General features: G+C 36.1%; 2 protein-coding genes across 4 annotated transcripts in view; both read left to right on the top strand.

The window, feature by feature from the left end:
* Positions 1–11081, top strand: part of FeCH (ferrochelatase, mitochondrial) — a 227938-nt gene extending 216857 nt beyond the window's left edge. For all 3 annotated transcript variants that reach the window (XM_090412719.1, XM_090412718.1, XM_090412717.1), the window contains one exon: positions 10928–11081. In XM_090412719.1, coding sequence (XP_090268845.1) covers positions 10928–11062 — 135 coding nt within the window. In that variant the 3' untranslated portion in view covers positions 11063–11081. The remainder of the gene's footprint in view (positions 1–10927) is intronic.
* A 4162-nt stretch (positions 11082–15243) lies between these two features.
* Positions 15244–15618, top strand: LOC150093793 (putative CENPB DNA-binding domain-containing protein 1). The gene has a single exon (XM_090412518.1). The coding sequence runs from the start codon at positions 15244–15246 to the stop codon at positions 15616–15618; it is 375 nt and encodes a 124-aa protein (XP_090268644.1).
* The last annotated feature ends 4021 nt before the right edge of the window (positions 15619–19639 follow it).

Genomic DNA, 19639 nt, shown 5'->3' on the forward strand with positions numbered 1-19639 from the left:
TGTCCCCTTTCAGCAACTGTTTTTAATATTTATCTTAATGGAATAAAAGTTTCCATCAAGGTATTAAACTTTCTCCTACTCTGAACTTAAACACTCTCCTTTTTGCTGATGACCAAATAATAATTACAAATTCTGAAGATAACTTACAGAAAGATATTTTAAATTTAAATGAAATATCCAAAGATTGTAGAATGATAATATCAACAGAAAAATCAAAAATGGTGGTCATGAAAGGACAAGTTATTTTAGTTCCAATAAGAACTAAAATAACTAATGCTATGAACAAATAATAGGTAAAAATAATAATAGATAACAAGATTGTAAATGGAGAACAGATGAATTCATTTAACTGCCTAGGGTGTATGATTATATATGAAAATGAAAAAGATATAAACCTAAAAATTGCAAAATATTTAAAAATAACAGGTGTAATTAACTCTATATTTAAACCTAACCAAGTTCAAAAACAAACCAGACTAAAAGTATATGATACATTATCCCTATCAATCCTATTGTATGGAAGTGAAATCTGGACAATAAAACAAAAAAGACAAACGAAGATTAATGATAGCTGAAATGAAATTTATGAGAAAAACTGCAAAATATACTCTATTTTATCACAAAAGAAATGAAGAAATTATGAAAGAATTAAACCAGGAATCAGTAATGGAAAAAATGAAAAAATATAAACATAAATGGATGGAACATGTTGAAAGAATGAAAACAGAAAGATTACAAACTATTAGGAAAAAGAAAACCAGGGCATCCTCTAAACAGATTCAATAGGCCACTTTAGGCCTAAATCCTTGAAAAGCATGATGATGATGATGATTTGTTTTGTAAAACTGCCACCGTACAAATCTTTATATATATCTCTGCATTCGTTCCTTCCTGGCACTACAACCAGTATCTGAGTCCATATCAGGAGAAATATCTTTAGACCATTATATCTCCTCCACCAAATTTCACAGCTGGATGCACTCAGGCATAAGGAATTTGCCAGGCATCTCCACAGTGTACCCCGCCCCCATCAATCAGAAAAAAGGAGTAACATGATTCATTGATCCATATCACATACTCCCACTTCTCTATGGATCCAATTATGTTGTTCTTTCCACCAGTGTAGTCTGCACTGTACCACAGTTGGTTTTCGGTTATGTGTAAAAGTTACCATATTCATCCAAGACTATGCAATTCTTTATGTAATGTAGTTCTACAAATTTACATTCTGTAAACTCTAAACTCCTGGTTGTTCATTTCCATATTGGACTGCCAATATTTCTGTATCACTCTTCAAGCACCCTTTGCTTCCTTGGTGTTAATCACGTAGACCTTAGTGTGCATTAAATTATAAATTTAATGCACACTAAGATTCCATTAAAGATTCCAAGAATATAATTTCTTGGCATCTTTAATTTATAGTATAAACAAGTGAAAAAGCTGTCAACATCTATCTCTAATCCAGAGTATTTTAGTAATAAGGTGTGAAACCTTTGGACTACTTGTATATGGAAATATGGCTACTGCATTACACCAGCCTTGGTATCACTTCTGGATCTGGCTTCCACTGATGAGACTTCAGTAAAGGTCAAATAAAACCAGTCTGAGTTGCTCTTCCCATAATGCATGGCATTATACATGTCCGTAAGGATACGTTGTTTGCATTATGGAATACTAAGGCAATTGATGTGAAGTCATCAGCTTTTATATACAAGTAGCCCAGTTGTGAAGTTACTTCACATGCAGACTTTGTTTCTTTACACTTGGATAAAGGATGAAACCAAGAATATAATGTTTTGGCATCTTTAATTTATAGTATAACCAAATGAAAAAGCTTTCAACACCTTAGCGTGCATTTCTTAGCTGAGTTGACATCTCACATTTCATCAGCTGATAATGTTGCATACAATTGTTTTTGGGTAATGCCGTGCTCTGAACTGATATAATGTTGCATTCAATTGATTTTGGGTAATACTTTGCTGTGAACTGATAGCTCACTGATATGGCATCCTGTGATAACATCTCTCTTGGCAATATACAGATCATGAAAATCCTTGTTTAGAATTCTTGTCTTGTATTATCAAATTAATTTACATGAATTCTTACAAAACTCTGATTTATATTTTATATTCCCATAATTTTATTTTAAAGAAATTTGTTCAAAAAAAAGTATTAAATTGATTAAATTACATTGCATCTCAAATTTTGTTCATAAAAGTATTCAATTACATTTCATCTCCATAAAAGCAGTCAAGTACAATAAATTATCATTGTATTATATTATTCTTCTAATTGGAGTTGTGGCACATATATATATATATATATGATCTGATCATGTGGTTTCCTCTCTTGAGAGGATTGCACTGATTACTAAGGAGATAGTGACGCAAGGTGATTTCCTGTTGCCTTCCTTGCTGTATTTATGACTGTAGCCTGTGTGTTCATGGGTCCGATTTGCCTGCTTGTGGGATGAAAAACCCCAGATAAACTGGCAGAAAAAACCCTGCTGTCCACGCCCAAGACCCGCTAACTTGGCTGTGGCTGAGGAGGATCCTTAAGCTCCTCACGTCGTCGACGGGAATCGAGCCTAGGACACTCCTTCCCCAGGCATATGGTTGCGAAGCACAAAGCCACTAGGCTAACTATACAGACATATATATATATATATGATCTAATGTTTAGCTTATTTACTGACTGAATTCCGAGAATTAGAAAAAACAAATTAATTTAATTTAACACACAACATGTTTTGTCGGAATGCCGACTTCTTCAGACACGAGGACATTAAAAGCAAACATAAAGACACCGTAAAGAAACATTGTACCACTACAATAACAGATTATGAACTGGAATTTAGTTTGAACTGAACCTACAAACAAATTAAATTAATTTGTTTTTTCTAATTCTCGGAATTCAGTCAGTAAATAATATGAACATATCTATATATCAAGTCGACATAGCTGATAATCATCATATCCCTTATGATGAGGATAAAATCCAACTTATAAAAGCTTATCAGAAGATCCTCAGAAGTATTGGACTTTGTATTAACAGGCTTATCTTCTTAAAATGTTGTAAGTTCTTTTCTATCATTCCGAAATTCCTACATTCAGGGAAGTCATAGCGACAGAAAGGACACACAGAATTTACAAAAAAGCAAAATTAGAACTTTAATCAGAAAGAATCAACGATACCAAATGCAATTTAGCTTTTGTCTTTATGAAAAAATCATCTTTAGAAAACCAATCAGCGGCATTCTTAGACTACATGTCATGGAACTACATTCAAGAGATAAGCACACGTCACGCCTCAAGATGTCAGAACATTAATAAATGTAAGCTAATTAGGAAATTTATTTACGAGAATTCTTTCAAAAGGTCTCAATTTTGTCCTTTTGCCTAAAACAATCCCTAGAGAATTGTTTCTCACTAAGATAGAGAAAGTTACTTCCTACCGCAGGGGCGAATTTACTTCGCATGGAAGCGATATTTGCAATCAACAATGCAAAATCCCCAGTTGACAACATTTTTCCTGGTGATAGACTAACCATTAAAAAATTTACAAAGAACAACGATGTTATCATCCTCCAAGCTGACAAGGGTAATGCAACTGTCGTCCTAAATAAAACAGATTACCGTAACAAAATCTTAGCTTTATTAGAGTCAAATACATACTCGGAGCTAGAGAGAGAGACCCAATGAGAGAGAGAGAGGTACATAATAGAACCAATAACCTTCTAAAAAAAGACCATGGAACTTCCAAGAAACATATGCCTTTCTCTTCATTCTCTACATCCACTCATCCCCAGATTATGCAGCCTTCCAAATGTACATAAAGAAAATTGCCCACTAAGGCCAATTGTTGATAGTATTGACTCACCTACATATAAGTTATCAAAATATCTTGCATCCTCCTTAAAAGGTTTAGCAGGAAAATCTCCTTCTTACATTAAAAATTCAACAGACTTCGTCTTCAAAATTAAAAATATAAAGCTCAAGAATTCAGATATTATGGCGAGCTTTGATATAGTGGCACTCTTCACAAATGTTCCAACTCAAGAGGTTCTCAATATTTTAAGTAACAAGATCTCAAAAAAGATGTTTGCTCTGCTGTCACATTGTATTAATTCAGACTACTTTAAGTTTGAAGAAAAAAATTTATAAACAAAATAAGAGATTGGCAATGGGCAGCCCCCTGTCTCCAATACTAGCCAACATTTTTTTCGGGGATTTCGAAAAAAAAAAGGCCATCTTTACTGCTACACTTAAACCTAAAATCTGGCTCCATTATGTGGATGACAATTCCTTATTTGGGAATGCGGTATAGATAATCTTCACATTTTTTAAATCACTTAAACAACTTCCACCCAGACATCAAGTTTACCATCGAAATTGAAGAAAATGGATCTCTGCCGTTTTTAGACATCAAACCTACTAAGATGTCTGACTCCTTAAAAATCTCAATCTTCAGAAAATCAACACACACAGATAGATACCTGCATGTGTCCTCACACCACTATCCAGCACAAAAGTTAGATATCATCTCCACTCTGGTTCATCGTGCCAGGTCTGTATTGTCAGATGAGGAGCTAAAAAATGAACTACAACATCTCAAAAGAACCTTTGCAAATAATGGCTACTCTTCAAAAACTATCAATAAACAACTATACCACTGGCCTTAAAACAACACGGAGACACAGGACAATCTCAAGGGTTATATCTCCTTACTGTACATCTGGCCGCTCTCCTAGAAACTAAGAAGAATTTTGAAAAATTTTTTTATAAAAATGTGCTTTTCCACTCTTCCCAAACTCAGATCAATTCTAAGCCAACCGAAACAGGCTCACAACCATCTTCAGTTTCCAGGTGTTTATAAAATCATGTGTGAGTGTGGGAAGCCATATTATGGCCAAACTGACAAGTCCATCTCCTGAGTCTCGAAGAACATCAGAGAGAGAGAGAGAGATCGCTTATAGTAGAACCAGAGCAAGCACCCTCTCAAGCCATGTCCTGTTTTCAGTGAACACAAATAATGAAGGCTGTCAACACGAAATAGACTGGAATCCAACATCAAACATTCATGTATGCCATGATGAAGTAGAACGCCACATAGTTGAATCCAAAGAAATTATCCTAGACTCTTCTCACATAAACAGTAACTTTAGTTATAGTTTGGCAGAATCACATATCTCTGCTATCAGATACTGGTGCACTCGTGAAGTCACACGCTCACATATGCCTAACAATAGAACTTTAGCCCAGACTGTAGCTTCAGTTCAAACTTAATTCCAGTTCATAGTCTGTTATTGTAGTGGTACAATGTTTCTTTATGGTGTTTTTTATGTTTGCATTTTTTATGTTTTTTTATGAAGAACAAATTAAATTAATTTGTTTTTTCTAATTCTCGGAATACAGTCAGTAAATAATGTGAACATATATATATATTTATATATATATATATACACACACACACTGAAAATAGCTTAGTTTTTTCTTTCTAGCTTTTTTTTTTTTTTAAGATCAACTTTATTATTAAATTGGCATTTTGATCAAATCTGAAAACTCATCTCTAGAGCCTTACACTAACAATTCACTCATGTTAGTGTATTGTTACACTAACATGAGTGAGTTAACTAACATGAGATCATTACTTATCATATTATAACAAAGCACTTGCAGTCTGTTGCACTCACCAGGCAATAAAAATTAAGTCTTCACACCCTTACCAACCATACTCTTACATACTTCAGGGGTAACACCCCCCCCCCCAAACTCTGGTTTCTTATCGTGTATTGAAAAATTTCTTCTCTGTCAGCTATAAAATTCCCCCTTTAGTAACTTATGTTTCTATCATATTTAATCTTTTATGCCTATCAACTGGACTTTTGTAACCCACACACTTATAGTCCGTTCTTATGAACATTTCCACAGATCTGTTGCTATCTTGGTTACTTGTCTCTACATCAGTGGCTGCCTGTGAAGTTTTAAGGAAGGGTGCTGCCTATACAAAAGAATTTTTTTAAATTATTTTGTATAGGCAGCACCCCCCACTTAAAACTTCATGGGCCGCCACTGCTCTACATCCACCACTTTTGCCAAGAAACTGCGATGTCCTGATCTGTAAATATGTGCACAGCAGTCAAATTATGTAAAAAGAATTAGTTGTCTATGTAAGCAAGGAGAAAACTCAAATTATCTCTTGACAAAAATTCAAGAGTATTCAACTGGAAATTATAGGCTACATCTTGTTAGTAGCTTTTGGTACATATGTTTAAATATTAATCAGAATACAGTTAATATATATTACTCCTAGTTAAGATAACTAGGAGTAATATATATTAACTGTATTCTGTAATTATCTTAACTAAAATATAATTACACCTTTATGGCATTCATATAGTGAAGGTATGTAAGTTCTTTTCACTAAGCTTTGATATCTTCCAGGTCTACCTACTCACTGATGAGACCTCAAAAAAGGTTGAAACCGGTCTGGGTAGTGACCTCTCCTCATAATGTAATGACAGTATTACATCTCCTAGGAGCTGTGTTTTACATTATGAGAAAATATCAAGAATAGTGAGGGAGCTTGCTCCACCTTTATTTCGAATTGCCTTTGCTGATAGTTTTTTGGCATGAAACTTATAGATCGTAGTTATCGATCTTTAGTTTCACTTACTGGCTATAAAACAACAAAGGATGTTTATCCCCTTATTTTTTATATATTACTCCTGTTGACTAAAATATGTATGAGGGGTGATCAAAAAGTATAGTAAATGTGGCTGCAGTGCTCAATCTATCAGAGGGAGAGAGATGAATCATATGATCTCATCTGTCTATCAGTTGTAATGAGGTTCAAGTTGATCAGTTTGCTTGCTTAATTGTAAATACAGCTTTTGTGTATGTGTTTTGAATCATTGTTGCAAAAATGTAAAGTGGTGATCATGAACAACAAATTAAGATCCAAACTTTTTTCCAAAACATCATAACAGGAGATGAATCATGAAGTGTATGGTTATGATCCTGAGACCAATATTCAGAACTCCCAATGGAAAACATCCAACTTAATTTGACCAATGAAGTCACACCGATTTCTGAGTCACTGCAGTCGATTGAATATAAAGGAGTACTGGAATGTTTGCAGAATGATGTATGTCAAAAAAGAACAGTGGGTAGAATAGTTACAGGTTGCATTACACAATGCTCCATGCCACACATCTCTTATTGGACAAAAAAAAAATTACCATGTGCCTGCATCCACCATATTCACCTGATTTAGCACCTTGTGACTTCTGGCTCTTTCCAGAGTTGAAATTGATGATGAAAGGAAAGTGTTTTGCATCAGTACAAGAAATTGAAGTGGCCACAACATGCCTAAATGAATTAAATAAAAATGACTTCAAGAAGTGTTTCAAAAATGGAGCATTGGAATAGGTGAGCAGTAAGTGAAGGAGATTAATGTATGTTTGTATTTAAGTTAATAAACTTCCTTGAATTCTAACATTCACTGTACTTTTTTGATCACACCTCATTTGACAGACATTCATGATATATATATAAGCTGTATATGAAAATAAGATGGTGAAAAAGGTAAAAGATACTCAATTTTGTTCTCCATTTAATCTTATGTGGAGATGTCTTATGGCGATATAGAACAGGGCTTGAAATGTAAAGAAACAAAAGATATAATTATAATACAAGGCGATATGAATGCAAAAATTGGAAGAGGAAGGGAGGAAGATATTGTTGGGATATTTGGATTGGGAGTGAGAAATGAAAGAGGAGATATGTTGTTGGATTTCTGTAGAAAGCATGATTTAGCAATTATGAACACTTGGTTTAAGAAACATCCAAGAAGATTGTACACATGGAAAGCCCCAGGGGAGGATATAAATAGTAGAAGAAATCAGATAGATTATATTTTGATAAACAAAAGATATAGAAACATTATAAAAGATGTGACAACATATCAGGAGCAGACTGTGGTACAGATCACATATTGTTGTCAACTAAGATAAGGATTAATCTAAAAAAGGTAACTACAGGGAAATGGAACAAATCATGGAACATGGAGCGGCTGAAGATACCAAGTACGGCGAATGAATTCTCAAAGAAAGTAGAGGAAGAAATGAACGAGAGAAATATAAGAAAATGATGATACAAGTGAAAAATGGAAGATTCTGAAGGAAAGCATAATTACTGCTACAGAATTACATTTAGCTAAAAAAGAGGAGGAAAGAGAGAAAAGAAAGAAACCATGGATGACAGAAAATATTTTGAGGAAAATAACACAAAGAAGAATGTTAGTTAATAGTAAAACAGAGGAGAAAAAAAGCAGTATAAAGACTTGAGTAGGGAGATACAAAGAGAGAGAGAGATAAGAAGGAAAAAGGAAGAGTAGTTAGATGAAATAAGTAAAGATACAACAGCAAAGGCAGAAAGAAAGGACATAAAAGGTGTTTATAAAAACATTAATATGATGACAGGAAGGAGAAAGATGCTAAGGACTGGAGCAATCAAGAATGACAGAGGTGAAATTCTGATAGAAAAAGAGAAGATATTACAGAGGTGGGAAGAATATGTAAGTAAACTTTACGAAGACAGGGAAAGAGGAAAAAATCAAAGGAAAGAACATAGTGGGCAGAGACTGTGCATCATGAGGGAGGAATTGAATCTAGCAATTCAAAAGATGAAAGAAGGAAAATCCCCTGGAATAGATGGTATACAGATAGAACTTTTAAGGAATATAGGTGAAAAAGGTATGGAAGTGTTATGGCAAATTATTAACGGAATTTATGAAGGACAAGAATTACCAGAGGAGTTTAGAAGATCAATTTTTATCCCCATTCCAAAAAAGTCAGGAGTTTTAGACTGTAACAATTTTAGAACGATAAGTCTTATAACTCACACAGCAAAAATTCTGGTGCAAATAATTTTAGAGAGAATTAGGAATAAAATAGAAAAAGAAATGAATGAGAAATAGTTTGGATTCAGAACCAGCAGAGGAACTAGAGAGGCTATAACTTGTCTAAGAATTATTGGGGAGAAAACACTAAACCATGGTGGAAAGTTGTTTTTGGGATTTCTAGATTTTGAAAAGGCATTTGATACAGTGAAACATGAACGGCTTTTTGATATTCTAGAAAATACTGATATTGACTGTTATGACTTGGAAATTTTAAAAAGATTATATTGTTCACAAATAGCGTCAGTATGTGTAAATGGAGAGGAAACAGGAGAATTCCCGGTGGAGAGAGAGGAGCCAGGCAAGGATGCAAGTTATCACCATTATTGTTTAACTTTTATAGTGAACAAATGTTTAGAGAGGCACTTGAGGATGCAGAAGAAGGAATAAAAATAAACGGAAGAATCATTAATAACTTAAGATATGCGGATGATGTAGTAGTGATGGCAGAAAGTGAAAATGGGTTACAACAAATTATTCAAAGAATTGAAAACTCTTGTAAAGAGTATGGACTAAGAATTAAATACACAAAAAAGACCAAGATAATGATAATGGGTAGAAAAATAGGAAATAATGTAAAAATAAGATGTAGAGGAAAGATTTTAGAAGAAGTGGAAAGATTTCAATATTTAGGTAGCTGGATCTCAGAGAAAGGAACTTCAGAGTTGGACATTAGATATAGAATAGGTAAAGCTAAATCGGCATTTATGGAAATGAAGAAAATTTTAATAAACAAGAACACTAAAATAGGCATTAGAATTGGAATAGTTAAAGCAACAGTTTGGAGTTTTGCAAGTTATGGAAGTGAGTCGTGGACACTAAGAAAGAGAGATATGGAAAGAATTAATGCATTGGAAATGTGGTGTTATAGAAAGATGGAAAAGATTAGCTATACAGAAAGAATATCAAATCAAGAAGTTTTAAGACGAGTTGGGATGGAAAGAACACTGTTAAAGAATATTATGCAAAGAAAGACTAGATTTGCAGGACATCTTCTGAGAGGTTCTTTGGGACACCTGACAAGAACTATATTACAAGGGAAAGTTGAGGGGAAGAGAAGACGTGGAAGACCAACTAGAGAGTGGTTTAATGGCATCGTGGAATGGACTGGTTTAAGAATGATGGAAGCGACAGACAGAGAGAAATGGAGAAGAGCTGCTCATCTGCTGCAACCCTCTTGCTAGAGGATGCTACCAGACGACGACGGAGATGTCTTGTTATCTGTAGTCAGGATTTTATATTTTCAAGCTCACATTCTAAAGACATTTACTATTCTTGTGAACAGTAAATAGATTTAAGATTCACCAGTAAAAGATCTTGTTTTGAGATAAGCGTGAGAAAGGAGACTTCTGATCATGAGATATTGGTTTAATTGAAGCATATAATGAGAAAGTGTGTGTTTGTGAGAGAGACAGGATCAGAATTCTTTTTTTTACTATGTAATTAAATTGTGAAACTTAATTTTTTAACAGTAAGTATTATTGTCTTTTCTCAAAAAAAAAAAAAAAAAAAAACTTCACTTAAAGGATAATCATTGCTATTACATCACTTCCATGGTCCACTATTTCATATAATCATAATAGAAAATTTATACTGGTCATAAAAACAGGGTGGATTATAAAGTGAATGGTCTTAAAGCAAGGATCTACTGTATGTAATAACAATTTGCAGTGATAATAGATATTTGGAGAGTAGAGAATCCAAGCTAAATCAGGCCGAGGTTTAAATGAAATTTTTTTACCTGTTGTTGATATGATAGAGAGGTGGTTTACTCTTAAATCTAACATAGGAAATGAAATGTTATCTCCTTTAGAATTATCAGTCTTGCTGGAGTACAGTCATGGTTTCTTACTTCATTCTTCATTTCCTACTGCATGTTTTCTTACTTCATTGTATTTATTATAATTAAATTCTGTCTTACTCTTCTATCATAATTACTAGAACTAATTTTTTTTTTTTTTTTTAGGGTTTATCTGATATTGTAAAAGATCACTTGAAATTTGGAATCCAGTATTCGCCTCAGCTGAAACTGCTATGTCCTTTTTGTGCAAATAAGATTTGCTGTGAAACAAAGGAATGGTTGAAAACAGTCAGCAAATAAATATTGTTATTTTTTTCAACTGTTATTTTAGTAACCTCCATGGAGTCAATAGACTCATCATGGAAGGCCCACTCAACTAGCAACATGTCTCATGTCTATCATAATGAACTTTGAAGTTATTTACACTCCCTTCATTCACAATGCATTCTACTCACCAACAACTCTCTACATAAAAAAATATGCTCCTCACACCACATCTTTATAAAAGATGGCCTCTCATTTTTCCCATCTTAATCCAGTCTTTTTATAATTCCTTTTGTATTCATCTGGTAGAACCCCTTAACTAACTTGAAGGGCTCTATCATATTTCCTCTTTTCCTCCTATCTACCAAACTCTGTTATCCACATTCCCTCAACTGCTCTGCATAACCAACACTCCTGAGTCCTGACATCACTTTGGTCATTTGTCTTTGGACTCTCTCTCTCTCTAGTGTTTCTACATCCTGTTAAACCCCAACTGTGCAACTAGGAGATTGGGCTTCATGCTGTTTATGCCAAATGCAAACCCAGCCATCAGCATCGTGCAGCAGGAAATGGGACTCATCACTCCAGACTACCTTCTTCCATCTGTTCGAGGGTCCATCGGTGGTGTTCCTTGGCCCATGCAAAGCGTTGTTTGTGATGCTTGGCCATTATCATCATGTGTGCACCTTTTGGTCTCCAGCTGTGGAACTAGGCAAAGTACAGCATATGGTGCATTTGGAAATGGATCGAACTACCCTGCTGTTGTACTGGTGGATAAGCTATGTGTCTGTTGCATGTTATTGATGAGATACCAGTCATGACAGCTGGTGCTCACCTCTAGGATCAACCATGAATGGCTAACCAATGTGAGCATTTCTGCTGGATGTCTGCTCATGGTTAATCCAGTCCTGGTACACCCTTGATACAGTAGAATAGGAACAACCAGGGCCATACTTATGCACGGACACATGAGGCTCTAGCTGAGGGCCTGAAAAATTAGGACCCAAATAATAAGGGAGGGGCTCTGGATCACTCTAGCACTTCGGACTGTTCCCTCTTCAGGAAAAAGTGTAAGTATGGCCCTGGAAGTAACCAACAAGTGTGGCTGTTTCAGAAATACTGGCACCTGCTCTCTAGGCCTCAACTATCTGCCTATGGTCAAATGGGCTTATATCACCATATTTTCTCATTTGTAGTAGCTACATGTGACATTGCTATCACATGGTACTTTAATATAGTGCCGAATATATGCTATATATATGCACTGAAAAATGTGAAAGATTTGTGAACTGTTTGGATAAACAAGAAGAAGGAAAGCAACACTTTTCATATATTTTAACATATGTGAAAAGTGTCTGGATAGATTAGAGCGATTAGAAATGGGAGCAAATGTTAGGACTGTGGTAGAAGAGCTTCAGCAGGAGTTAGTGAAAATGAGAAATGAAATGAAAAATCTGGATAGTGAATTGAGAAGGAGAGCTGAGATAATGAATAGTAAGATGGCTGAATTGTGTGATGCAAAGAGGGTTCAATTTGTAAATCTTTGGAGTGAATTTGAAGGGAAGTTGGAATGGTATAAATCTGATGGATTACATTTGAATGGGTTTGGTGTTCGGCATTTAGAGAGGCTATTGTTTTCTGAGAAGACACACAGTCAAGAAGTTAATGTAGCAAATGATCAGAGTCTACTTTTGAAACAGGATAGCACAAATCAACAGATTGTACGGCAGTAGGAAGATAGATATGAGGTCAAAGATGTGGTTGCAGCAGCACAGGATAATGGAATGCATAAAGGTGAGGATGAGACAGGTAGGAATGGAAATCACAATCAGGATCAGGGAAACGGGAGTGGTCAAATCAAAGAGAGAGAGAGTGAGTATAGCAACTAGAATAGAGGATGTTGGTGCTGGTAGGATGGCCTCAAACACACAAGAATTGTTATGTTTATACACAAATGTAAGGAGTATTCGAAAGAAGAGAGCTGAGTTTGTGGCACTGATTGAGACGGTATGCTCAAAAATAATTGGAATAAGTGAAACTTGGTTGTCTGAGAAGGATATATACTTTTCAGGAAGGATAGAGATGTGAAAAGAAAAGAGGAAGTACTGTTAATGATTGCAGAGGAATTGTGTTTGCAAAGTGTGGAAGTTGATAATGTATGCACAGATTTTGAATATATGTGGTGAAAAGTTGAAATAAACAGGTTGTATATCTGATAGGATGCTGTTATAGGCCAGGGAAGAATGCAGAGAATACTGATTGTGGAATGTTTAGGCAAATTGGTTAGGCATGTAAAAAGAAGGTGATCCTGATGGGAGACTAATTATAAGAATATAGAGACTGGAAGGAGGAGATAGTATGGGAATAAGGAGAGCAAGTTTGTGGAATTTCTGAGAGATAAGTATCTTAACCAGCACGTGATTGAAGCAACTAGAGGCTTTAATGTTTTGGATTTGTTAATGAAGTGTTGACACTACCACCAGTTGGTGAGATTGATGAGGTACTTGTTTGGGAAGTAATGAAATGAGAAAAAGTCACTGTCAAAAATGGATACATTTGGAAGTATAAAGCAGGCGATCATAGGAAGCTCTGCAACCACTTAGCATCAGTACATTAGTAGATGAGCTGAGTAGAAAAGATGTTGACAATGCAAGGAAACTCACGAGGCATTATCTGACAAAAGCAATGTATAACTGCATACCAAGGGTTATAGAGTAAATAGAGTAGGAGTGAAATGGATCAACAGTGAAATCAAGAGCAAGCTGTGCTGGAAAAGAAAATGTTATTGAGGAGGTACAAGAAAGTTGGTGGTGATCAGATCCATGAAGAGTATAAAGTGCAGGCTAGAAAGATGACAAGCATGGTAAAGAAAGAAAAGGTGCAGTATGAGAGGAGATTGGCTGGTCAGGCCAAGGTTAACTGAAGGAAATTTTTCCGCTACATGGCATGCAAAAGGAAGAATAATTAAGGCAGATTAACATTGGTGGATAGTCATGGCAGAAGACTAACAGCTGCAAAGGATATAGTGGAATTATTGAACGAGCACTTTATCAGCATATATCATACTAGTGTAAATGATCCGGTGCAGTATATAGAAGAGAGGCAAGTATTAGGAGAATTGGAAGTGAAAGAAACAGAGGTGTATCAGATGTTGGTTGGGTTAATGTGAATAAATCTGTAGGAATGGATGACATATCACCACATATTCTTAAGGAATGTGCACCACAGTTAGCTATGCCCTTGACCTGGTTATTTAATGAAAGTCTTGCAGTGGATAGGATTCCTAAGGAATTCCTTTTGCTATATTGTAAACAATGTACTTGATGTTCAGGTCTTTTAACCATTTTATTCAGACATAGTAGTTTTTGTTCATATCTCCTCCAAAAGTAAATTGAAATCTTTTACCTATATCGTCTGTAGAACTTTCAAGCTCCATGATCTGCACGAATTCCAGGACAATAGTAAAAAAATAGGCAAAATAGATCTTTCCTTTTCTTCCAAAATGAGGAGGGGAGGAGCATCGAACCCTTTTAACGGATCTAGAAATATATAGAGAGGTAGTTCTCACTTTACGAATTTTTTGGATCGGAATTTTTATTTCAAATTGTGCGCGACGAAGACGATTAGGGGCATGTACGGAGAATTGCGCAGTATGTAATTACGTAATGATCAGTTTGAAGAAGCCTCAGTCAGTCACGAGCCTTGGCGACGCGAGTGTGCTATTCGTAGTTTTCTTCAATTACACCTGATTTTTTTATTTTGTTTTCTTTTTAACTAAGGCCTATGTAGCTCAGTGGAAGTGGAACTTGCGTCCTCTGCGCATGGTCGCTCGATGTTAGACTTAAGTTCAAGTCTAGTTGCCGACTGGAGGAACTTTTTCTAAGCCTTTCTTTGACCGGTTCCCGAGTTAGGGAACATGCAAGTTCTGGCACAGGCAAGCGGGTTTTTCGTCCCGTAAACTTAAGAAAATCGACTGTAGTACCCACCTATTTTCAGACAGTAACATGTCCTGTTAGGGTTAGGTACCAAGAGATGGTAGCACTTGCTTGTCAGCTATCTCTGATTGGCTACCGGTAGAGATTGAACTGCCCATTCAGTCTCCAAAAGCTAGATAGGGTATAAAGGCCTCGCCTACTCCCTATAAGGGAATAAAAGGCGTTAACTGATTTATTTATTTTATTTATTCTTTTTAAATATAACCTTTCATTTTTCCAACAATGTTAAAAAGAAGCAACTGTGCAAAACCAAAAAATGAGCAAAAGAAATTAAGAAAAGCAATTACGTTAGAGAAAAAATACGAAATTATTACCAGCAATCAAGCGGGTAGCACTGTTAAAGTTCTTTCTGAGGAATATTCTCTTGCTGCTTCTACAGTTTGCACCATTTTAAAGGATAAAGAAAAATGTTTCAAAGAAGTAAAAAATGTGCAATCTGTGCAGTCTACATGGTTGCATAATAAAGAAACAGGCGGTATAATTCCTTACATGGAAAAACTGTTAACTGCTTGGATAAGCGACCAAACTCAACGATTAAACATGCTTATTACCTGTGCAACGATTTGTACCAAAGCATTAGCATTTTTAAAATGCTGAAAGATCAAAATGGGAATGACTACAACGAGACTTTTGCTGCAAGCAGTGGGTGGTTTGACCGCTACAAAAAGCGAACTGGTTGGCATAACATTAAAGTACAAGGTGAAGCTGCAAGTGCCGATAGTGAGGCTGCGAAATCTTATTCAAAATATTAGAAGAAATAAAGAAGGAAATTACTTGGCATCGCAGATTTTTAACGTCGATGAGACGGGCTTTTTTTTTCTTTTTCTTTGAAAATGGATACCTTCAAGAACGCAAAAGAATCCTCAGTGCCAGGTTTTAAAGCATAAAAAGATCGCATCACTGCTATTAGGAGGAAATGCTGATGGCGATTGCAAGTTTAAACCCCTTATTTGTGCATCGATGAGAAAATCCCCTGGTTTTCCCTTTCAGTCATTTTCAACTGTAGGTGACTGTAGGCAATGCTCACAAAGTATTCCTGGTGAGATTTTTTTTACGGGGTAGTTCACTATTGCTTTTCCCAACTCCCCAATTTTATCCAGGCTCGGATCGGCATATGGCTGGGACATTTTCATGACTGTAATCCATGTGTGTTCACGGGGACTGGTTCGCCTGTTCTAGGGGACGAAAAACCCGAGTTTCCGGGTAAAAAATAATCCCATACCTCCACGTGAGACTGGCCAACTCACCTTTAGTCGAAAGAGACCAGATGGTTCCTCACGTCACTGAAGGGAATCGAACCCTGGTCTTTTCGACAAAAGGGCTTCGTGTATACTGACTGAGCTATGGAGGCTCATCAGAATATACAAGAAACTTGAAAGGAATTAATAAAAATACTCTCCCAGTAATTTGGAAGGCAAATAAGAAGGGTTGGCTCACGGGTTCTCTATTCAAAGATTGGCTTATGTATCACTTTTTTCCTGAAGTGAAACATTGTGAGAAAAAACAAATTCCATTTAAAGTGCTTTTGATAATTGACAATGGACCTAGCCATCCCTCATCTGTAGCTTACATTTACTCTAATGTAAGTCTTTTTACCTCCAAATACAACTTCTCTTTTACAACCAATGGATCAGGGAGTGATTGCGACGTTTAGAGCTCATTATCTCAAAGAGACTGAAATGTTAATAGAAGCAACTGATAAAGATGGAACTTTTTTATCAAAGAGTTTTGGAAAAGATTGAACATTTTCGACGCAATTCGGCTAATGCAGAGCACCTGGCATAAAGTTTCCAAAAAAAATATGAAAGGTGTATAGCATAAACTTTGTTCTCAGTTTAATGATAATTTCAAAGGCTTTGAAGACCCAACAAATATTGTGAATTCTGAAACTCAAGTGATTTTAGGTATGGCTAACCAGTTGCAAATGGAAGTTTCAGAAGGTGATGTTAATGAGCTGCTTCAATCTCACACTCTGAAACTCTCACCCAGTAATCTTGAATTAGAGGAAAGAAAGAAACGAATATGAAATTAAAATAAATTTCAGAAAATACTAGTGGTAAAAGTACTATAAAAATTGGTCAAAAAAGAGAATTCAAGAATGGGTAGATAAAAATATGATACTCTATGAGGGGAAACATGGTTTTGTGAAGGGTCATCATGCCTTAATTTACTAACTTTTTATAATAGAGTAACGGCTGAGTTGGATAAAGGAAATGGCTACACGATGATTTTGCGAAGACATTTGACAATACCACATGGAATTCTGTCATGCAAATTAGAACAAATGGGTATGACACCAGTTAAGTGCATAAGAGGGTGGCTTCAGGACATGTATCAAAAAGTGATATATATGGAGGGGCAAAATCGAGACGAAAGCAGGTGACTAGTGGTGTGCCATAATAGCTGGGACCATTGCTGTTGAATTTACACATAAATGATATTGGGAAATAACCTGAAAGGAATATTCAGTTGTTTGCTGATGATGCGAAATTAGGTGGAATAATAGTTAATCAAGGTGATGTGGAGAGCTTGCAGGGCGATTTAAATTTATATAAAATTACTTGGTATCTTGAATACATAATATACCCAAGTTAAAAAACTTAGGTACCAAGTAATTTATTAAACTTGGTTTTAATCCTTTTTTCCCAAGTAAGCAAACAGACACGTAAGTCAAGTTTGCGCCTGCACGTCCGAGGCAACTCGGTGTAAAAGTGGATTAAGCTCTGATCACTTTCCTTAGTATTTCTCTCTAATGCAAAGCACAACCCCTTGCGGAGATGTATGATACTATGCATTAAAGGCAAAAGGCCACTACCCAGACCTGTTTCGACTTTTATTGAGGTCTCGTCAGTGAGAGCCAGGTCCAAACAATACCAAGGTTTAATAATGCAGAGCTTATAGACTTTACCTAAACAAGTTGCCAAAAGGTGCTTAGACCTTATTAAATAAAAATCTCCAGATGAGAGTAAGATGTAGAAAGTTTTTTAACTTGGGTATAATATGTTAAAGATACCAAGTAATTTATTAAACTTGGGTTTAATCCTCTTTTTTTTTTCTAAGTAAGCAAACAGACACGTAAGTCAAGTTTGCGCCTGCACGTACTGCAAGTCCGAGGCGACTCGGTGTAAAACTTGACAGGCACAAACTTGACTTACGTGTCTGTTTGCTTACTTGGGAAAAAAGGATTAAAACCAAATTTAATAAATTACTTGTTAGCTTTAACATTATATTCAAAATAAAAACTTTCTACAAAATAAAAATAAAAAAAATTTTTTTTCCCTAATCAGTAACCAATTTATTAATAAATAAATCTACAGATTTATTTATTAATAAATTGGTTACTAATTAGGGAAAAATAATTTTTTTAAATTTTTATTTTGTATAGGCAATACCCCCACTTAAAATTTCACCGGCCGCCACTGATATCAATATATAAAGAAAGATGATTGAAACAATTACAGGGGAATTAGCGTGCCAAGTTGTCGACTAGAAAAACTTTTTCTAACCCTATGTTCCACCATTTCTCGAGTTAGTCGTGCTTTGGCACGGGCAAACTTTTATTTTTTTTTCGTCCTGAAACTCCGTTTTTTGACTCGTAAACTCAAGTACGTCCAGATATCATCCAGTATTCCACTGAGCCTGACTGCGACAAATAATTAAAATATTGTTCTGCTATCCGTACTCACTAAAGTGAGCCCTTTCTCAAGGGCTCACTTTAGTGAGTACGGGCATGGCAAACCCGAGGTACCTGATGCTGGACCATGCCTTACTTCATGTAATATATATCTGTTATATTATTCTGTAGACTGGTCCCTCCTCTTCTTTCTTTGCTTCTTTCTCCTCTCCTTGCTCCTTCCCCCTGGTGCTATTAGAGTATTCGAGGGCTAGGAGTGAGTCTTTCCTATCTTGCTAAGTCATTTCGTCTTATGCAGCCACCGAAGGAGGCAAGCTAGCCTCAATAGGTGCCGGTCCCAAGCCCGGATAAATGCGAGGGTTGATGTCAGGAAGGGCATCCAGTCGTAAAACTTCAGTGCCAACTCAAACTATGATTATGAGTCGAAGAGAAAATGATATAAGGGCTAGGGCGTACCCCTTAAGCGACGCGCAGCCACATCGCCCTACAGCTGTGAGAAGTGGACGAGGGCTACAGCATCCAGGGTGGGTGCGGTTAAAGAAGCGAGCCCAGCAGGTGGAGAGGATGTTGCGAGTGGGAACACTGAATGTTGGAAGCATGACTGGAAGGGGAAGAGAGGTGGCAGACATGATGAGGAAGAGGAAGTTGGACATTTTATGTGTGCAGGAGAAGGTGGAAAGGGGGAAAGGCAAAGGAACTGGGAGATGGATATAAATTGTTCTACTCTGGAGCGAATGACGAGGGAAGAAATGGTGTAGGAATTGTGGTGTGTGACAGAATGAAGGGTGAAGTACTGGACGTGGGTAGAAGGAACGACAGGATCATGCGAATGAAATTGGGTCTTGGAGAAGAGCGGGTGGTCGTATTATGTGTATATGCCCCGCAAGTTGGCTGTACAGCAGAGGAAAAAGATGAGTTCTGGAACGCGTTAGATGAAGAAATGAGGGAATTGGAAGAAAATGAGATGGTGATTGTCGGAGGAGA

This window comes from Typopeltis vanoorti, chromosome 23 (genome assembly GCF_054136105.1).
Source record: "Typopeltis vanoorti isolate ZY-2024b chromosome 23, IOZ_Tvanoo_1.0, whole genome shotgun sequence".
Classification (NCBI taxonomy): Eukaryota; Metazoa; Arthropoda; class Arachnida; order Uropygi; family Thelyphonidae; genus Typopeltis; species Typopeltis vanoorti.

Bases quoted from the DNA above. Each gene is read 5' to 3' on its own strand.
- LOC150093793 (XM_090412518.1), top strand. From the start codon at position 15,244: ATGTTAAAAAGAAGCAACTGTGCAAAACCAAAAAATGAGCAAAAGAAA.